Source organism: Muscardinus avellanarius, assembly GCF_963383645.1.
Source record: "Muscardinus avellanarius genome assembly, chromosome: 8".
Taxonomy (NCBI): Eukaryota; Metazoa; Chordata; class Mammalia; order Rodentia; family Gliridae; genus Muscardinus; species Muscardinus avellanarius.
Genome location: NC_137794.1, coordinates 71,151,681 through 71,173,112, shown reverse-complemented (window position 1 = coordinate 71,173,112; position 21,432 = coordinate 71,151,681). Strand labels below are relative to the sequence as shown.

Here is a 21,432-nt window from a genome sequence, read left to right as displayed (position 1 = left end):
AGAGGTAACTAAGCCTGCTCCTCTTTGAGAAAGGAAAACACCCTAGGGAGGGTAGGGTTCTGAGGCATTCACACATTAGGGTGAACAAATTCAATCAGATTACAGGAATTAGGAGCCTCCCAGAGGGCGACAGAAGCAACCAAGAATAACCTGGTGTAAACACAAAGACGGCTTTCCCTTTTGATGGCGACAGCTCTCATCCTCTGGATGAGGTCAGTCCCTCTTCCTGATTCCATTCTGGTCTCCTCAAATCAAGGAAGTTGACTGACCCTGGGATGAATCCCAGAAGAACCCTGGATATTTACTTTAGGGACTCCTTCCTCAGCTGCAATGCTTCCTTCTGTGTTTTTTCCTGAACACTAAACAATCATGTGTGGGAACACGAGTTCAATGACCGCGTGTGCAGTGGCTTCCCAACAGCAAAACAACACAGAGAAAAACAGCTGCTCCCTGAAGACTTGGGAGTCTAAGCAAGGGAAGGAGACCGTATTCACAGACAGTTTATGTTTTGCTTAGAACAAAAGTCATAGAGCAAAAAGGAAGAAAAAACCTTGATATAATTCTGGGCTGCTGCCTGTGCCCATCAAAATACAAACCAGATAATTTGTTCAAATAACTATACGCAATATGGAGCAAAACCTTTTCCAGTTCATAAGTTATTTAAATGTATACATTTTCTGGCATGGAAATTTAATTTAAAATTATGTAAAAGTTTTCTATTAAGTTCAGTTGATGCAGAGGTAACTGAGAAATAAAATCTACTTAGTCTACTTTCACTCAATAGGTGTTGTTGTTGTTGTTGTTGTTGTTTTGTTTTTGGTATTGGACCCATTAGGGACATGGGACCCCTGCCTCCCAAGGGTAAGTCCAAGGTGTTCTACCTCTGAGCTACATCTCCGATTTTTTATTTTTTATTTTTATTTTATTTTTATTTTATTTTATTTTATTTTATTTTTTATTTTTATTTTAAAACAAGTTCTCACTAACTTGCTGAAGCTGGCCATGAACCTGTGCGTCTCCTTCCTCAGCCTCCCAAGTACTGGGATTACAGGCATGCACCACTGTACCTGGCTCTAGTTAAATTTTACTTTTTTATATACAAAAGAAACATTTGGATGTATATGAGCACAAGAGATCAGAAGCCAAAGGACAAGTCTTTATTCCTATCTGAAGAACAGCATCCAGCAAATCTTCGGAAGTCAAAAGCTGGCATTAAAAGGCCTAGAGTTAATAAGCAATCACTTTCATGATAAATTACAAGCCAGGCGTGGTGTCGCACGCTTGTAATCCCAGCATTTGGGAGGCTGAGAACGGAGGATCGAGGTTCGTGGACAGCCTCCACTACTTAGTGAGTCCCTTCGCAACTCAGTGAGACCCTGTTTCAAAATAAAGAATAAAAAAGCCAGGCGTGGTGGCACACGCCTGTAATCCCCACGCTTGGGAGGTGGAGACAGGAGGATCGCGCAGGTTCGAAGCCAGCCGTGATGGCCTAAGACACCCTGTTTCCAAATAAAAATATAAAATAGGTCTGGGAGTGTAACCCAGAGGTAGAAGGGCTTCCAGGAACCCCAGTACCACCAAAAAATAAAAATAAAAAATAAAGAATAAAAAATAGGGCAGGGGGTGTAGCTCAGAGGTAGAAAGCCCTTGGGTTTCATCCCCAGCACCGTAGGGGGGGGGGGGAAGATTCTCTTTTGAAGCTCTTAGATTTTAAATTTTGGCACAAAATTAGAGACTAATTTATCTTTGGATGTTCAGACGAGAGGAACAGGCTTGGTGGCCTCTCATAACAAAACCCATCCAGGAGAGGAAGGTAAGTCACGGTAGGCAGGGAAAACAAAGGCTCTGAGGTAAACCTGTGTGTCCACTGGGCGGCACGCAACCTGTCCTTAGTGGAAGACAGCCTTTTATGACTTACACACAGCATTACTCACAGTGATGGTAAAAGAGTTAGCTGAGAACACCGTCACCTGTTACACCCACTTCAAATTGGGAATTGCCAGTCAAAGGCCCTGCTTTTTCTCCTCAGCCACACACAGCAGCCTGCGGGGCAGCAGCATGATGTGCCAACGGCCGCAATGAATCCTCTTGGGCATCACTCTTCAGTCCTTGCTCCTGCCTCCAATGCATCAAACGCCAGGATCACCTTCTTCCTGCAGGTGGCCTAGCCAACTTCTCTCCTCCGTCAGCTGCTGCTCCCAAAGCCCTCTCCTATGAGTCCAGGCCAACACCCCCAATCTTGAAATGGGTTTTATTCCTCAAACTTGCTTGTGAGATCATAAATTACAATCGCCCTGTCTGGGACTACCACCAAGTGCTTGCTTGTGAGATCATAAATTAACTTTTTGAAACTTAGAATATGTTTTCCTATTAAATACAATATAACCTGTGGGCAGGATCTTTATTAGGCTCATGACACGGCTAAAGCATAATGCATTTAAGTAAAAAAGTATAAGGAAGAATAGTTATTGCATAAAATTCTCAAAATAACATCAGAGCTACTGTATCTGTGATAATTTGGGAACCTATCTACCACCCATAATATTTTTTTTAACCAGAAAAGAAAACCCATTGTGAGAGTGAAACAGTAAATATGATCAAGTCCCTTCTGCACGCAAGAGAGGGGTTAAGCAGGACAGTGGGGCCGGGGGGAATTGTCCCGCACACAAACAGGTGGGCGGTGGGAAGATGTTGGGTCCCGAAGCTCTCTTCCCCACTTCTGCATCCCAAAATACACATAGCCTCTGTCTTGTGCCTTATTCTTGACACTAAAACCATGTGCATACCCATCCAAGGAAGCAGAGTTGCAGTGCAGGAGACATTTCCAGGGAGTGGGTAGAGAGTGAGGGAGTGAGAGAGAAGATACGAGGCCCAGGCAACACGTCTCCCTCACTCGCAGTCCATCCCAGGGGGCGCTCCTTGGCCATTTCAGGCTTCCGTTCACACCTGGGGGCATCTGCGCCACAAGGCCGGCCTTACGCTCAGTTCAACACAGCCCTAGTGTTCTACCTTCTAAACGCTGAGAAAATCTGAAAGAGTTCGGCAATTAGGCAGAAAACGAGTAAGGGGTGAGGATAAGGCTTGCTCAACTGAGAGTGACAAAAAAAAGTCACTCCACCGGCCCCACAAAGGCCTCCTTCACGGCCAGATCCTGCTTCTCAAATCTAAAGGGCCCAGGTGTAACGAGCCTCAGGTGCTTTTCAACTCTGGGGCTTGTGCAGAGCACTAAGCCTGTGTGTTTCCCTCAGTTACTGATGGGAAACTTTCCAACATGGGAGAAACCATGCAGCTACTAAGTTGTGGTGCGAAATAGCAGTAACAGCCTCCAAATACAGTATGCAGGACGGGGAAGGTTTTCAGAAGAGATTTAAATGTTGCCATGTGGAAGACGCCATCACTGAGTGTGTCCACTCTTGGAATAGACGTCTCCACCACTCTCTCCCTATGGAGCATATTCCTTCTCTCCTATCATGGTCTTAAAACTGTCCGCCCACTTTGCTAAATGAATCTTTTATGCATAGCCTCTCTATGTCTCTCAAATGAATTTTTTCTTTAGAAAGACAGGAACCACCAGGCATGGTGGCACACATTTGTAATCCCAGCATTCGGGAGGCTGAGACAGAAAGATCGCAGTTCGTGGCCAGCCTCAGCTACTTAGGTAGGCCCTTTGCAACTCAGTGAGACCCGGTTTCAAAATAAAGAATAAAAAATAGGGCTGGGGTGTAGTTCAGAGGAAGAATGCTCCTGGGTTTAATCCCCAGTACCACAAAAGAAAGAAGAGGGGGGGAAGGGTGGGAGGGAGGGAAGGAGGGAGGAGGGAGGGAGGGAAAGAAAAGGAAAGGACAAAGGAAAGAAAGACAGACAGACACAGGCAGGCAGGCAGGTAGGCAGACAGACAAGAACTGAGAAAACCACTGCCCAAGAGCATATGTATGGACAGCTTGGGTTAACATGTTTAAACAATGGCATACCTTCTTATTATGAAATAAAATGAGAAAATAATACCAAACCAAAAAACTAACAACAGCAACAAAAGCTTTTTTTTTAACTTCCATTTCTTCACTAATCATCATCGAGAGACTATTTGTAGGCATCTTCTTGGGGAGCTCAGTGCTTCGATGAGGTTTTATTTCGGTTCCCCATCCCCTTCAGTATCTTAGGTAAAATTGGAGACAACCAGTAATTTACTAAAACTGTAAAAAACAAAAAGAAAAAAGCCTTTATTCTTTCCCACTAAAGTACTGAGAGTAGAAAAACTCCTCCACTCACCATGTGGGCCATTTTGATTTCTGTGTCAGCATAACCAGTGAGATTGGTTATTGCTACATTTATCTTTTTCGACACAGACACCATGAATGCTGCTTAAGCACTCACACATATTTTCTCCAGCTAACAAATACTGGTATCACATCCCCGCTGTCCTTTCATAACAGTGAGCTGATTCATTATGAACTCGGGACTACCTTCCTCTCAAAACAGAAAGCAAAGTACTTACATCCTTGAGAGCACGCCGTTGGCCAGGATCCCCTCATAGCGACTTATCCCTTTGCGTAGAAGCACGCTGATCCGGCCGCCCAGTTCATCTGCGATTATTCCTGCATGGATGGCGGCTTTGCACAATAAAGAGGTCTGAAACACAGCAACATCAATCAAAGCTTAAGAACATAAGATTTGGCTGGAGTTTCCCATTTTTGCTTGTGTGGTAATTTACAATAGTGTCCCCTCCCCCTCCCAAGAATAATGATTCTTGGTGGCAAAGCTTCAGTGTAATCACTTCCCACTTGCACTCTCAACTGGGTTGTGGGGCTTGCTTTGTTTTGTTGTGAAAATTTGCCCTGCCAACTGCCCTACACGTGACCCACCTTCAACTCCACGCTAGGGGAGCTAAAGAATGCCTCAGCCCCAAACTGTTCACCCATGAACTCATCAGCAAATCAAGTGGAGGCTATTTCAAGCAACCCAGTTTGTATGTATGTGTGTGGTACTCTGGATTAAATTCAGAGGCATTCTCTCTCTAAGCTACATCTCCAGCCCTATTTTATTTTGAAACAGGGTCTCACTAGGTTGCGGAGCGCCTTGTTAAGTTGCTGAGGCTGGCTATGAACCTGCAATCCTCATGTCTCGGCCTCTCAAGTACTGGGATTACAGATGTGCACCAAAACACCTGGCTTCAGGCAACTAAATAATTTTTAATTCTGTGGTAGTAATAGGGATTGAACTCAGGAACATTCTACCACTGAGCTACACCCCAGCCATATTTTATTTTTATTTTTGAAACAGGGTCTTCCTACCATGAGAGTCTCACTACTTGCTAAGGCTTTCCTCCAACCAGCAATCCTTCCGTTTCAGCCTCCTAAGTACTGGGATTACAGGCATGTGCCACCCCACCTGGCTTCAAGCAACTAAATTTTGAAGTGGCTTGTTAGGCAGAAAAAGATAATAGATCTACTTTTGTTGTAGAACTGCTTTACCAGACACATAAACTAGATATTATCTGAGCCATGCCACTGCTTCATTTGTTAAGTTAGAGATTTAGCAAGGCCACCAACTAAAATGGTAACACGAATTGGAGCAGAAAACTTAATTTAAGTCTTAGAGGGATAAGGAGCAAATCGCAGTCCACAGTCTCCTCTCCTGAAGTCCTCCAGCCTACCAGCCTATGCCTGCCCAGCACTGTGTGGCTCCGGAGGAGGTTTCCCCCCAGCTGCTGGCTGAGCTGACAAACCCAGCAGGAGCCACTGACTGGCTGATTGACACACAATCATGGGGTTGGGACTGGCTCCACTGGGAACAGGGCTGCAGGAACAATTAGAATCTTTCTTTGGGGCCCCCAAGCTGCAGGTCCCCAGCACAGACCTGGGCAGTGAGGGGTCCAGGATGGAGGGGCTGAGAGGATCATTTATTTTCTAAGTAAACTTTAGGTATGCTCCACTCCTTCCTGATAGCTAATGCCCCAAAACAGAAGAGCCGCGCATAAAAACGTGGGTCTCAGTAACTGCCTCAGCAGTTCCTCTGTGTTGTGACTATACGGTTTATCTTATTTGCAATGGAATCTTTCTCTCGAATTGAAGTGACATTATTAGGAGGGCCGATAAGGCAAATCAGAACTTGTAATTATTGTACTTGTAATAAAATTCAGAATTTTTTGCTATTTTCAATTTAGAGGCTTCATATTTCCCAAGCTAGGCTACATTTGGTGAAGAAAGTCAGTTTTGCAGCAACTGCTAGCCAAAAAAGAGGAAAGAATTTAAAATGGGAAAGAAATAGGAAGGGCTGCTGAGACACAGGTGCAGACACTGCCCTTCCTGACTTGGAAAGAAAAGACAAGAGTTAGAACTATAAGATGAGAAAAACGTAATGTTGGTTGTAAAAAAAAAAAAAAAATACAGCTTCCATTTTTCATTATTTTCCAAAATTTTCATTAAAAAGTTATCCTTGCCGGGCGTGGTGGCGCACGCCTGTAATCCCCGCGCTTGGGAGGCAGAGACAGGAGGATCGCGCAGGTTCGAAGCCAGCCACGCGCGCTGGCTTAGGAGACCCTGTTTCCAAATAAAAATGTAAAAATAGGTCTGGGAGTGTAGCCCGGAGGTGGAAGGGCTTCCAGGAACCCCAGTACCACCAAAAAAAAAAAAAAAAGTTATCCTAGCCAGGCATGGTGGTTCATGCTCATATTCCTAGTCATTGGGAGACTGAAACAAGAGGATCACAAGTTCAAGACCAACCTCTGTAACTTAGTAAGATCCTATTTCAAAATAAAAATAAAACAGGGCTGGGAGTGTAACTCAAAGGTAGATTACTTCTGTGTTAAATCCCCAGTACCCCCACACACACAATCACTCCCTCACCTAAGCAAAATTGATGTTTGTTTTAGTGTGGCTTTTTTGGTATCAACTTTAAATTTTTCCCTGCATTGAGCTGAGGCTGCCTGGGAACTGTGATCCTCTAGTCTCAGCCTCCCCAATGCTGGGATTACAAGCGTGCGCCACCACGCCCGGCTCATTCTTTATTTCGAAACAGGGTCTCACTAAGTTGCAAATAACTCACTAAGTAGCTGAGGCTTTCTGGGAACCTTCGATCCTCCTGTCTACGCCTCCCAAGTACTGAGATAACAAGCATGCGCCACCATGCCCCGCTTAGATTTTTTTATTTTGTAATTAAATTTAATTAATTAGTTAATTAACTAATTAATTTTGGTGGTACTGGGGTTCTTGGAAACCCTTCTACCTCCAGGCTATACTCCCAGACCTATTTTATACTTATTTTGGAAACAGGGTCTCACTAAGTTGCTGAGATCCTGAATAAGTAGCTGAGGCTGGCTTCGAACCTGTGTGATCCTCCTATCTCAGCCTCCTAAGCGCTGGGATAAAAGCATGCGCCACCACGCCCAGCTCTTTTTTTATTTTTAAACAGGGTCTCACTATAACATGGTTAACCTGAATACTCTATTCGGAGGGGGAAAATGGAAATGGGGGGAAAGGGCACAAAGCACAATCTAAATGTACACCATTTTCAATATGTTCCACTTATAAATAAAAATTAAAAAATAAATAAATAAACAGGGTCTCACTAGGCTGCTGAGAGTCTCAGCTAAATTGCTGAGGCTGGTCTTGAAACTGCAATCATCATATCTCAACTGTGTCTAAAATATAAATAAAAGAATATAGAAAAACAGAAATAAAAAGTAAAAATAAAAAATCATTCTCAGAATATGCTCAAAGTAAAAAAATTGAAGTAAAAAAGTTTTTCTCTCCTGTCACAGATGAATTTTTTTTTTTTTTTTTTTTGGTACTGGGGATTAAACCCAGGGGCCTTCTACCTCTGAGCTACACCCCCAGACCTATTTTATTTTTATTTTGAAACAGGATCTCCCTAGGTTGATCAGTCTCACTACTTGCTGAGGCTGTTCTCGAACCTGCGATCCTCCCATGTCAGCCTCTCAAGTACTAGGATTAAAATTGTGTGCCACCAAGCCTGGCGAATTATCACTCTTTAAAATGTGTAAGTGGGGTGTGGTGGTGTACACTTGTCATCCAGTACTTAGGAGGCTGAGACACGAGGCTCAAAGATTTATGGCCAGCCTCAGCAACTTAGTGAGACCGTTTCAAAACTAAAGAATAAAATAGGGCTGGAAGGGTATCTCAGAGGTAGAATGCCCCTCTACCATCCCCGGTGGTTCCATCCCCCATACCACACACAAAAAATAAAAATAAAAAAAAATAAATAAAAATTTAAAGATATGTAAAGATCATTTTCCCCATGCTTAAAGATACATACTAATTCTAACCATTCTATCTTTCAGAATGGTGTCATCACTGTATAGATTTTTGACATTTGTAATAACTCAAGCCAATTCCTATAAACAAAGCTATAAACTTAACTATTTTGAATAGTAATATAAATTTAAAAAAACTAATACCAGATTTTCAGGATAGAAATTAATACATACAGTCGGGCGTGGTGGCGCACCCTTGTAATCCCCGGCCTTGGGAGGCTGAGACAGGAGGATCATGCAGGTTCGAAGCCAGCCTCAGCTGGCTTAAGAGACCTTGTTTCCGAATAAAATATGAAATAGATCTGGGAGTATAGCCCAGAGGTAGAAGGCCCCTGGGTTCCATCCTCAATACCACCACCAAAAAAGAAAGAAATTAATACATACAAATAAATAGAGGATTATATATCTGGACATAAGACAAAGTTTAGGAAAACTACTCCTGAAAATTAATTTTTGTCTGAGAACATTGTATAATCCACATAGTCTCATTAGGCATAAAAACTTGGGGTGCAGGCAGAGGGGATCAATACATAAAAGCAGGCTGACAGCTTCACTGGGCCCAGACACAATGTCACTGTTCTGTGATGTGAATATTCATGTATTTTGCTTTATTACAGAAACGAATTAAAATATTAAAAAGGACACAGTTCTATGATCTCTCAAAAGTGTCCAAAATAATTTAAATCTGAAACATCCCCCGAAGGACCGTGCATTAAAGGCTTGATCCCTAGTCTGTGACAGAACTGGGATGCAGTGGAACCTTTAAGAGTAGGGCCTCAGGCCAGGCGTGGTGGCACACGCTTGTAATCCCCGAGCTTGGGAGGCTGAGACAGGAGGATCACATGGGTTCGAAGCCAGCCTCAGCTACTTAGTGAGGCTCTCAGCAACTTAGTGAAACCCTGTTTCCAAATAAAGTATAAAACAGGTCTGGGAGTATAGCCCGGAGGTAGAAAGTCTCTGGGTTCCGCCCCCAGTACCACCAAAAAAAAAAAAAAAAAGAGTAGGGCCTTGTGGGAGAAATTAGGTCACTGGGAGGGCGCTACCCAGAGGGCTGTGGGACACCCGCTTCCTATCTCTCTTTGCTTCCCAGCAGTCACTAAGTAAGAAGTGCGCTCTACCATGAGCTCCACCGTGATGTTCTGCTCTAACACAGCACCCACAGCAACTGGACAAAAACCTCCAACTGGAGCAAAAAAAAAAAACAGTCCTCTTTTTAACTAGATTTATCTCAGGTATTTGTTAACAGTAATGGAGAACTGACTAACATAATTCATATTGAGAAGGTTTTTGTTTTTCATTTCATTTATAATATGCAATGCTAAAAATAAAAATATGCCGGGCGTGGTGGCGCATGCTTGTAATCCCCATGCTTGGGAGGCGGAGACAGGAGGATCACGCTGGTTCGAAACCAGCCTCGCTGGCTTAAGAGACCCTGTTTCCAAATAAAATATAAAATAGGTCTGGGAGTGTAGCCTGGAGGTAAGGCTTCCAATAACCCCAGTACCACCAAAAATAAATAAATAAATAAATAAATAAATAAATAAATAAATAAATATAATAAAACAGATAACCTTGGCTTTTGCACTTATTATTTCACTTAGTCTCAGAAAAAAGAAAAGCATGCACTTGTGTTGAGTTTTATATTGTATTCCATTTAGTCATGAGTTCAGGCAAAGCAATCAATACTCTTTCAATTTTTTCACTACCATTGCCCTCAATGAATTACTTACATCTCTGTAGCCATCTATCATATTCCCAGAAATGTCTCCTGCTATGTCTCTACAACCAGCTGGGCAGAATTTGCTAGAAAAAAAAATAAAGAATTTACATTTTATTAAGTTATACTGAAACCAAAAAGTATTCATCTATACTTAAATTTTAAAAGTATATCCCCTCCTCCAAAGAATAAACAGAAATACCTTGCTTTAATGACAAATTGCAAAGCTTACTTGTAAAAATAAGATTAATATTAATCTAAAATTATAATCTGAAGTTTTATATAATTATTTGCTTTACATAAGAATTCACCATAAACTCTATATTTTTTTCATGCTGGGGACTGAACCGAAGAACATTTTACATTGTACCTAGCTCTTTTTGTTTTATTATTTTATTTTTTTACTTTGAAACAGAAGGATTTTACTAAGTTGCTGAGCCTGACCTCCAACCTTCACTCTTCCTATCTCAGCCTCTCAAGAACTAGAATTATTGATGTGTACCACCACACTTGGCTCATAAACTCTACTAAACAATGAACTCTCCCAATGTACTTGGACTATAAAGCATCCAGGAAAATATTTTGAAGAGAAAAGGAAGATTCCATTTATATAGTATAATCTCATTTTTGGAAAAAGAAATGCTTAAGATATATAACAATTTATGTTCTTATGAATAAAAATAAGACCAAAAAGTTTCCAGATTCTCTCTGGGTATAGGACTATGAGGAATTTTCACTTTTTGTGTTACATTTACTTTAATATAACCATTCTTTATACTAGCACTGCCTGATAAAAATAAATTGGAAAGCACATATACAAATTTACATATTCAAGTAGACACATTAAAAAAGTAAAAAAGTGGAGCTGGGAGTGGAGTTGCAAGCCTATAATTCCAGTTCTTGGAGGCTAAGACAGGAGGATCACAGGTTTGAGGAAAGCCTCAGAAAGTAGTAAGCTATCATCAGCCTAGCAAGACCCTGTTTTAAAAATTTAAAAAGACTGGTGATGTAACTCAGAAGTAGAATCCCCAGTAAAACACACACACACACACACACACACACACACACACACACACACACACACAGGCAAAATTAGTAATAATTTCTATTTGACTCAAATCAATTCATTTCCACAAATAATGAACAAAAAAGTTATCAATGAAACTGATTTCTTTCTTCCTCTCTTTTTCTTTGTTCTCTTCTTACACTTAGTCTCCAGTACCTGGGAGGTATTTTCCAGCACATCTCAATGTGGACTTGTCACATTTAAGTGCTCAATAGATACAAGTTGCCAGTGGTACTGAGCAGTATTCATTATATAAGATATGAATGACCTTGACAAAGAAAAAAAAGTGCATTTAAAAGTTAGAGTTCAGAACCAAGCATGGTGGCACATGCCTATAATCCCAGTATTTAGGAAATTGACAAGAGAATCATAGGTTCGAGGCCAGCTTCAGCCCTCCACAGCTTAAGGAGAACCTGTTTCAAAAACACAAAATCAGTGTGGTGGCACACACTTGTAATCCCAGTATTTGGGAGGCTAACACAGAAGGATCAGGGTTCGAGTATAACCTCTGCTACTTAGTGAGGCCCTTTGCAACCCAGTGAGACCCTGTTTCAAAATAAAGAATAAAAAATAGGGCCGGGGGCGTATCTCCGATGTAGAACACCCCTGGGTTCCATCCCCAGTACCACCAAAACAAAACAAAACAAAACAAAACAAAAAAACCACCAGGGCTAGGGGGTATAGCTCAGAGGCAGAATGCCTCTGAGTTCAATCCCTAATAACACACACACACACACACACACACACACACACACACACACACACACTAAAAATTAGAGTTCAGTTACTTAGCAGAAATCTTTCAAGAAACTTCCTAGAAATGCATTATGGAATGTGGTGGTGTTGAAGGGTCTTGGGGTTAAGGGCAGGTGAGCAGGGCCTGGCACTACCTCGCTAGTGTGTGATCCCGAATCTGCATACCACTCGGACTGTTTCTTCTTCTCTAGCTCCTTCAAGTGTTAACATAATACGACATGAGGGGTAGCTGTTTATACTTATATAAAACTATCCAAGTAAATGTTTCATAATTCTTTCTTAGTGACCTCTTTCAATACTGGCATTGCAGCAGTAATCAAGAAATTCACAAATAAAAATAATGGGAACTCCCTACTTAGGTTCACAATTTCTTTTTTTTTCCCCTTTTTTTGGTGGTACTGGGGGTAGAACCCAGAGGCTTCTAACTCCGGGCTATACTCCCAGAACTTTTTTTATATTTTACTTGGAAACAGGGTCTCACTATGTTGCTGAAAGCCGCACTAAGTAGCTGAGGCTGGCTTCGAACCTGCGCGATCCTCCTGTCTCAGCCTCCCAAGCGCGGGGATTACAAGCGTGCGCCACCACACTCAGCTTAGGTTCACAATTTCTTAGAGACAGTTTTCTAAGAGTCAGATGTATCTCAGCATTCAAAACGTTTTGGATTTCAGAAAAGTTAAATGGTACCAATAACTATATATTGTAAGACTCCTGTAGAGTCTGCACATATTAATCAAAAACAGTAACAGCTCAGTCAAATGCAGGGTTAATCAAATTGATTAAAATACATAAAGACTAAATTAGCCTTATGCTGATGTAGTCCAATTTTGATGTCAAATGAATTTAAGGTCACATTAATCAGGTATTGCCACCAAAAGAATAACAAAGGCTTCCAAAGTTTTTTATATTTCATAATTATGAATGAGGGGTTGTGGTTTCAGACTAATAGCTATACCTTATTTTCAAACACCACAAAACAGCTGGACTACAGCTTAGCTGATCTGGCATCATAACGCCACCATGTGAGCATGAGTACCTTCCTTCCTTTCTTTCTTTCTTTTTTTTTTTTTTTTTTTTTGTGGGTCTGGGGATGGGAACCCAGGGGCATTCGACCTCTGAGCTACACCCCCTGCCCTGTTTTTTATTCTTTATTTTGAAACAGGTTCTCACTAAGTTATGGAGTGCCTCACTAAGTAGCTGAGGCTGTCCGCGAACCGCGATTCTCCAAGTCTCAGCCTCCCGAATGCTGGGATTACAAGTGTGCACCACCACACCCGGCTTTATATCGCCTTTCTTGAGGAGGACCAAAAATGACCATAGCCGGGCGTGGTGGCGCACACTTGTAATCCACACGCTTGGGAGGCAGAGACAGGAGGATTGCGCAGGTTCAAAGCCAGCTTTGCTGGCTTAAGAGACCCTGTTTCCAAATAAAAATATAAAAAATAGGTCTGGGTGTATAGCCCAGAGGTAGAAGGGTTCCATCCCCAGTACCACCAAAAAAACCCAAACAAACAAACAAACAAAAACACACCATAGTCCCAGAGGCCCTGTCACCACTAGAACCATATAGGTATGGCTGGTAAAACGAGAAAATACTAGAATATGTGCATGTGAGATAATTGGTAACTCTACAGGGCAATGTTTAATTATTGCTCATTTTTACATATTAGATCAAATCTTTGTTAACACTGGAGCTGATTCTATACATAAAATAATCACATTCAACTGTTCACGTATCTGAGATAGTTAGGACCACTGGCCCTTAAACCTGACTCCCTGGGTACTTCATAGGTATGTGTCCCTGGGCAGGTTGCTTAATTGCTTTGTGCCTCCATTTCCAGGATATAACAGAACACACCTTGTAGGCAAGTTGGAACATTCACAGGAGGTGCTCACGCTAAGTGTAGAGAGCGCCTCCGAGAAAGCGCTCTAAAGAGTTAGTTTTCACTAGTGTTATGGCTGGCGATGCTCTCTGGGCTGGTGAGGTGCTTTTGCTTACCAAAAGACATGTGGCCGAAGCCGGGCGTGGTGGTGCACGCTTGTAATCCCAGCATTCGGGAGGCTGAGATCTGGAGGATCGCGGTTCGCGGACAGCCTCAGCTACTTAGTGAGGCCTCTGCAACTCAGTGAGACCCGGTTTCAAAATAAAGAATAAAAAATAGGGCAGGGGCTGTGGCTCGGAGGTCAAATGCCCCTGGGTTCCATCCCCAGACCCGCAAAAAAAAAAAAAAAAAAAAAAGACATGTGGCCGGGTCTGAGAGACATTCTTGGGGTTCACAAACAGCACCAGAGGGTAAAAACCAGGGCTGTTGGTAAACATCCAGAAATGCACAGAACGGTCCTACGTGATAAAGTACACAACCCCAATACCAGCAGTGCTAAGGTCGAGCAGTGTTAACTGCTATCAAGTCTAGCAGAGAAAAATGAAGAGTAAAAATGAGTAATAATTAAATTACTCATTTAATAATTAATAATTTAATTACTCATGGTCATAATCAAACTTGCATAGTTACTAGTTATCCCATATGCACATAGAGCAGCATTTGGAGATGTTCCCTGCTCCAGAGCATTTTGATGTATACATGGGGAAAGGTAAATCAAAGAGATTAAGTAGATTCTCTAGCTAAAGCTGCAATGACAATTGTCATACCTTTACTCTTAATAGGTTTGTCTGTTAACCCTCCTCACCAACACTGGCCTTCACCCCGTAAGAGAACTACAAAAGTCACTACCAAGTGACTTTTCCAGGAAAAAAAGTGTGCTCTAAATGCGATGATGGCTCAGTGGTTATATAGTGGAACCCAGGGGTATGCAAATCACAGCGCATGGACAAATCTAGCCTACTGCTCGTTTTCGTAAATAAAGTTTTACTGGAACATGGTCACACTTGTTTACTTATCATCTATGTTTGCTTTTGTTGCTACAACAGCAACTGAGATTGCAGGAATTAATCCAATGGAGATTTGTGGCCTACGAAACCTAAAATGTTCATTATCCGGCTCTTGACAAAAAAAGTTTCCAGTATAAGGAAGCATTTCAAATATTCCTCATTAGTGACAACATGAATAGTAAAAAAAAAAAAAAATAGGGCATTTTATCTGGTTTCATGTTAAGAAAAACAGTATGTGTAGCAAGATGGCAGAAAAATATAATATTTATTTTTACATAAATAAAGTTTATTTATTTATTTATTTATTTATTTATTTATTTATTTATTTATTTATGCAGTACTGGGGATAGAACCCAGGGGCGTTCGACCTCTGAGCTACACCCCCAGCCCGAATTATTTATTTATTTATTTATTTTAAAACAGGGTCTCATTGAGTTGCAAAGGGCCTCACTAGGTAGCTGAGGCAGTCCTCAAATTGCAATCCTCCTGTCTCAGCCTCCCGAATGCTGGGATTACAAGCGTGCGCCACCATGCTCAGCTCATAAATAAAGTTTTATTAGACTATGGGATATTTACCTGTATTCTGTTGTCAAATAATGGTTACCTCGTTCCAAACACGTTATTAAATCTGTCATAAATAAAGAAAATTGCCATTAGCAGACTAAGTGAAAATTAGGGCACTTGTACTCTAAATATTTCTTTTTAAACAAAAAAGACAATTGTTGAAAGCAATTTATTCATTATCTAGTTATCTGGACTTTCCTGTTTAAAAATAAAAACTGAGGATATGGTCTCTAGTGGTTTTTTTCTCCCAGCCATTTTTATTTTTTATTTTGAAAGAGTGTCAATAAATTGCTGAGATCTCTTTAAGTTGCTAGAGCTGGCATGGAACCTGTGACACTCCTGTCTCAGCTTCCCAAGTGCTGGAATTACCACCATACCTGGCTGCTGCTATCTCATATCACAATTTTGCATCTGAGATAACAATTCTGTCCAGAGGTGATAAGTAGCAAGAGGAATTCTTTGATAGGGTTTACGGATTTGTTTTGACTCTTCTGCTATACCTGGATGGTCGCTGCTTGCGTAGGTCAGCAAAAAACCCCGCCCAGAAATGTGGGATCCACTCTCAAAGCGGACAGTAACTTCACTTGTGTTCAGCAAAAGTTCTCTGGGAACAGTCATTCTTCCACAATATGGACCTAAAAATAAAGCACACTTGAGGCATACTTCAAATTTACACCACCACATAAAATTATTATATGGCACTTTTTTCTCACTTTTTAAACACATATGTAAGAGTCTAATTCTTACCCATCTGGAACTTTGCTTGGCACTGATTGATAATCTGTGAAGGATTTATGGGTTGTACTGCAAGGGCTTTTGCAATGCCATAGTATGCATTATGCAGTTAACAATATAATATTGTTTCTAGAAGTTGCTTCCGAAGCAACTTCCAAAGGGCAAAATTAGATTTGGAGCTTAAAATTAAAAAGTAGAAACCAAGCATTGTGGTGCTTACCTGTAATCCCAGTACATGGGAGGCTGAGACAGGAGGGTCACTTTTCCAATTACTCTCAGGTTGGTTTGCATGGCTGAAATGCCTCTGTTCTTTCCAGAGGGAAGAGGTGAAGATACTAGCTTTGAAAGCCAAAGTATGACAATGAAATGACCAGTCACTTGTTTCTATTAATATGATAGAATTAGCTGGCCATGGCGGTGCACACTTTTAATCCTAGTACTTGGGAGGCTGAGACAGAAGGATCGCAGGTTCGTGGCCAGCCTCAACTACTCAGTGAGGCCCTCTACAACTTAGTGAGATTCTGTTTCAAAATAAAGAATAAAAAATAGAGCTGGGAGTATAGATCAGAGATAGAAGGCCCCTGCATTCAATTCCCAGTACAAAAACAAAACAAAACAAAAAGAATATTTGCCCATGCATTTACCTATTTTAATATTTACTTCTCTCCAAATGGTATTAATAATACTAATCTCTGCTTACCTTTCTATAGCATTTTAATAAGTTCTAATAAAAATTATGAGGCAAGCAAATTTAGATTTATAATCAATAAGAATGTGTTTGGGAATTTTTAGATTTTATGGAAGAACTGAAATGAAAAACTGTATTTCACACAAATATGTTATCATACTAAGCTGTGTAATATATGTAATTCCCAACACCAAAAGCACAGATAGAAAAATTCTAATTTGCTTTCATCCTCCCAAAGTATATGATAAGCATGGAAATACTTCTGGAAGAAGTTCAAATAAAGAAAAGTTAAACATACTCGTGTGTGTGTGTGTGGGGGGGTGTTACTAGGAACTGAACCTAGGAGCAATCTACCTTCAAGCTGCACCCCTGGCCCTTTCTTAGTTGTTGTTTTTGTTTGAAATGGTCTCGCTAGGTTGTTGAATCTCACTGCATTGCTGAGGCTGTCCTCAAACCTGCAATCCTCCTGCCTTGGCCTCCCAAGTACTGGGATTATAGATGTGTGCCACCACATCTGGCCATAAATGTACTCTTCTTTATTACCCTTATGCCCCAGACATCAATCTGTCTCCCACCGAATCCTGGCGTGAGCAGCATAGAGCCTCTTTAAATAGATATTATGATCAAGAGTCGGCGGCGGGAGGGAGTCAGGCTGGGTGGAGAGCACTGGCTGCAAGGTTGCCTATGGCGAAAAGGCCAAATTATTGCTTGACAGATGTAGAGTTTGATCCAAGACTAGAAGTTAATAACTACGTTCCTAGAGTTAAAAGAAAAAAAGAGATGGAAACAGAAAAACGTGACTGGCAATGAAAGGAAACAATAATTCATTCAGTGGGAACCACTGAGAGGCGTCCATTCCCAGCACTGTTCTCGATTCAGCCAAACACCTTTGAAGAAGGTATCTATTCTTATGCACGCCTGCTGCAGTCCACACCTGCTCTAAAGATATACAGTCACGTACTGCAGAGTAATATTTTGGTTAATGTCAGGCCATGGGTATTACAATCGTCCCAGAAAATCATAATGGAGCTGAAAAATCCCTATAGCCTAGTGACATCATAGCCATCGTAAGATCTAACATTGTGCTACTCACCTGTTTGGGGTGATGCTAATGTCAGTGAAATTCCCATGATGCCAGTTTTATAAAAGTATAGCACATACAATTATATATAATGTATAATGCTTGGCAATGATGGCTATGTTTATGATATATATTTACATGTATACATCTTTTTTGTGTATGTGTGGTACTGGGGATTGAACCCAGGGGCATTCTACCTCTAAGCTACATCCTCAACTCTTTTTATATTTTATGTTGAAACAGGGTTTTGTTAAGCTGCTAAGGCTAGTCTCAAATCTACAGTCCTCCAGTCTCAGCCTCCCAAGTACTGAGATTACAGGTGTGTGCTACTATTCCATATTTTTATCATTATTTTAGAATATGTTTCTCATATTTATATTATAGAAAGTTATTGTTAAATAACATTCCGTGTGACACCAGCTGCCACCTCATACATCTCACATATACTGTCTCTTTTTTGTGTGTACTGGGGACTGAACCTGGAGGCATTCTACCAGCCCTATTTGTTGCTGAGGGTGGCCTCACACCTGCCATCTTATCTCAGCCTTCCAAGTGCTGGGATTACAGGTGAGTGCTACCATGTCTGGTTTACTGTGTCTTGATTGCATCAAAAGGCCGGGTCTAGTGATTGGCCTCTGCCATCTAGAATCATGTAAATACATACACTCGACGATGTTGACACAATGACAAAATTGCATTTCGCATTTCGCAGAACATACCCTGTAAGTGATGGTGGCCTGACTCACCATTCATACTCTCCATCTTGACTTTTAAGAAGGGTCTACATCTACATTTAAACATTTACACGGATAAATTTCATTGAAAAATCCAAGTAAGTACTCTTTGATTTCTAATTTTGACTGCGATTATATCCTCCGCCCTGAGAAGTGTTCTTGCTTTAGAAAACATACCTCAATTCAAAGTCAGACCCTACTCCAACCTCTCCCTAAAAATAAGACTCATGCTTCTTAGAGATGTTGGCTTTACAACAACAGTGCTTCCTGTCTGACTGCACTGGACCTACTGTCCAACCTCCCACCTTCCCTCATCTCTGTCCTTACGTGTGAGACACGTTCTCTCTTACTTTGCTGTCACAAATTCCCATCTGCCTGGGGCAAACAGTTCATTAGTAGGCAGAAAAATCAGGGAAGAATAAATACTTTTTACTTTTTGTCGAATGTAACAGGCAGCCCTGGACTGTGGGAAGAGCCATCAGCATTGCAGCATCTGGCACTAGACATGGGACCAAGACTAGCAGATAATGTATGGGTTCCTTGGACAAAAGGAATAAAGGGCCAGGAACCCTAGGAACCGCCTTTTTTGAACACAGGAGGCCAGTTCAGTCTTGGCAATCTTCTGCTTGAGGCCATGGTTCCATTAGCAGCTGAGAGGGAAACGCTTTATCTTTCTATGCATGAATAAAGAGAGCTGCCCTACATGGAAGAATAAACTGCCTGCTCCAAGCCAAGCCCGGAATCCTCTGGATTCTCTGGCAATCTGACAATCTGTGCAGCCATTTACAGTACTTCTCCTCTCTGCGTGAACCGTCTGCCCAAGTCTCTGAGCATCACAAGTCAACGAGGGTCCAGTTAAAAACTGTTTCAGATCATTTTAGGCAGGAACCTGGCTTTGATCTCAAAGTGATTAAATTATGTTGGTATTTCATCTCTAAAAAGTATATCATTAGAAAAAAAGAAGCACTCCCCATAACTACACTGTTAGTGGTAAAAACAACAACAACAACAAAAAAAAAAAAAACAGAGACACCAGAAAAAAAATTAATTCCTGAGAGGTTTGACATACATTAAAAGGAACAACAGCCGGGCGTGGTGGCGCACGCTTGTAATCCCAGAATTCGGGAGGCTGAGACCTGGAGGATCGCGGTTCGCGGACAGCCTCAGCTACTTAGTGAGGCCCTCTGCAACTCAGTGAGACCCGGTTTCAGAATAAAGAATAAAAAATAGGACAGGGGGTGTAGCTCAAAGGTCGAATGCCCCTGGGTTTCATCCCCAGACCTGCAAAAAAAAAAAGGAACAACAAAAGCCTCCTAGACTCCTAGAATCCCTGATTAATTTTATAGAGCCCTTTCTGCAGTATACATGTAATTTCTCAGGACAGATAAGCACATGCCTGTGGGCCCCAGTGACCCTCCCTGGGAGCCACTGGCAGGGCCAGCCACACTATGGGCTCTAGGAAAGTGGTACCCTGCCTAGCCGGGCTCTGTGCTTAGAAATGCTGAAGTAGCAGATGTCATTAGATTTGTGGCGTTTACCATTTAGTTTTTCAATGCAGTCAAATGGCAGGGTTGGGCCCCCCTTGCTAATTGCAGTAGGGTCATTGTACAAAATTACAGAATTTTCAGGGCCATTTTCTTTGAAAAGGAGGGAAATTAGCATAAAAAAGGGATATTCCTGGACTGTGTCATTAAAACCATGGTCACGTAACAATGTAAGTGGCATCCCTAGAGGGTTTTGGTCTCCAGTTCCCAGATAAACATCAGTGGCAGATGATAAATGAACCTGATGAATTTCTAGACAAAGGTGTGGTTTCCTTGGGGCTCTGGGACCCAGCTCAGCAAGAGCTTCCGTGCTGGGGATTGGTACCCACCTGAGACTTTATCTCTCTCCCACCAAATGATGGCAATCGCTGAAACCTAACCACAGTGTGTCTGGGGGAGGTAATGGGGAGGAAGGGAAAGGAGGAGACCTATGGTTATGTTAATGACACACCAAGAGTGGAACTTCTGGCTGACATAATCTTTTCTATGCTAGAAATCCCTTTGAACACTTTTGTTTTATCTTTGAAACTCCGACTACTACTTTATAACATGTCTGAGAGACATGTACCACTTAAAAATATAGACTTCTAATCCTCTGTTTTTCTCTCCTTGGGCTTTTAAAAATATCCAGAGGTGTAATGACTAGTATTTTATTGCAGTATGTCAGATGCACATCATTCAAAAAATGATCAGAGAAATCTTGTGCCGATAACTAAACACTCTTACCATTAAGTTCCTATGTTTTCCATTTCTCCTGTTTCTAGTGCAAGATAAACATTAACAGTTGATTTCATATCATTGTATTTCTAAGTCACTGACAATAGTTAAAACACACACACACACACACACACACACACACACACACACACACACACCATGGAGTTGGAGGTGAAGGTACAGGAAATGGAGGAGAACAATTCTTGAGCTTCCTGACTTCCCCACAGCACGGACCACTTAGCGGAATGTGACTGATTTAACTGACTGTAGGAGGATCCTGTAGCGAGACAATTTCCTTCCATCACTGTCTACCCTGCCTCCTCTTAGTATTTTGACTAAAAAGCATTTTTCAAGCTTTAAAAATTAGACCAGTACTTTGTGAGTGATTCTTCAGAACTCCATTTTGTTTTCAGGACACCCCTATGGGAAGGCCTGGAGAAGCAAGTGGGAAAAAAGAACTACAACCCCTACACCTCAGGCCTCCTACTGCAGGAGCCATGACTCATACAGGGCAGTGAGTAGGAGCAGACTCTCTGGAGTCAAATGCCCGCTTGGGTCTTAACTCTTGCTAAGTGATTTTTGTTGTTGTTGAAGTACTGTGGGTTGAACCTGGGTGCATTCTACCTCCGAGCGACACCCTTAGCCCTATTTTTTATTTTTTATTTTGAAAC

General features: G+C 41.5%; 1 protein-coding gene across 1 annotated transcript in view; it reads right to left on the bottom strand.

The window, feature by feature from the left end:
* Positions 1-21,432, bottom strand: part of DCBLD1 (discoidin, CUB and LCCL domain containing 1) — a gene marked incomplete at both ends in the record, with an annotated part of 67,494 nt that overhangs the window by 11,840 nt on the left and 34,222 nt on the right. The window contains 4 exons of the mRNA XM_080700625.1: positions 4,496-4,629; positions 10,003-10,075; positions 15,275-15,326; positions 15,763-15,897. Coding sequence (XP_080556751.1) covers positions 4,496-4,629; positions 10,003-10,075; positions 15,275-15,326; positions 15,763-15,897 — 394 coding nt within the window. The remainder of the gene's footprint in view (positions 1-4,495; positions 4,630-10,002; positions 10,076-15,274; positions 15,327-15,762; positions 15,898-21,432) is intronic.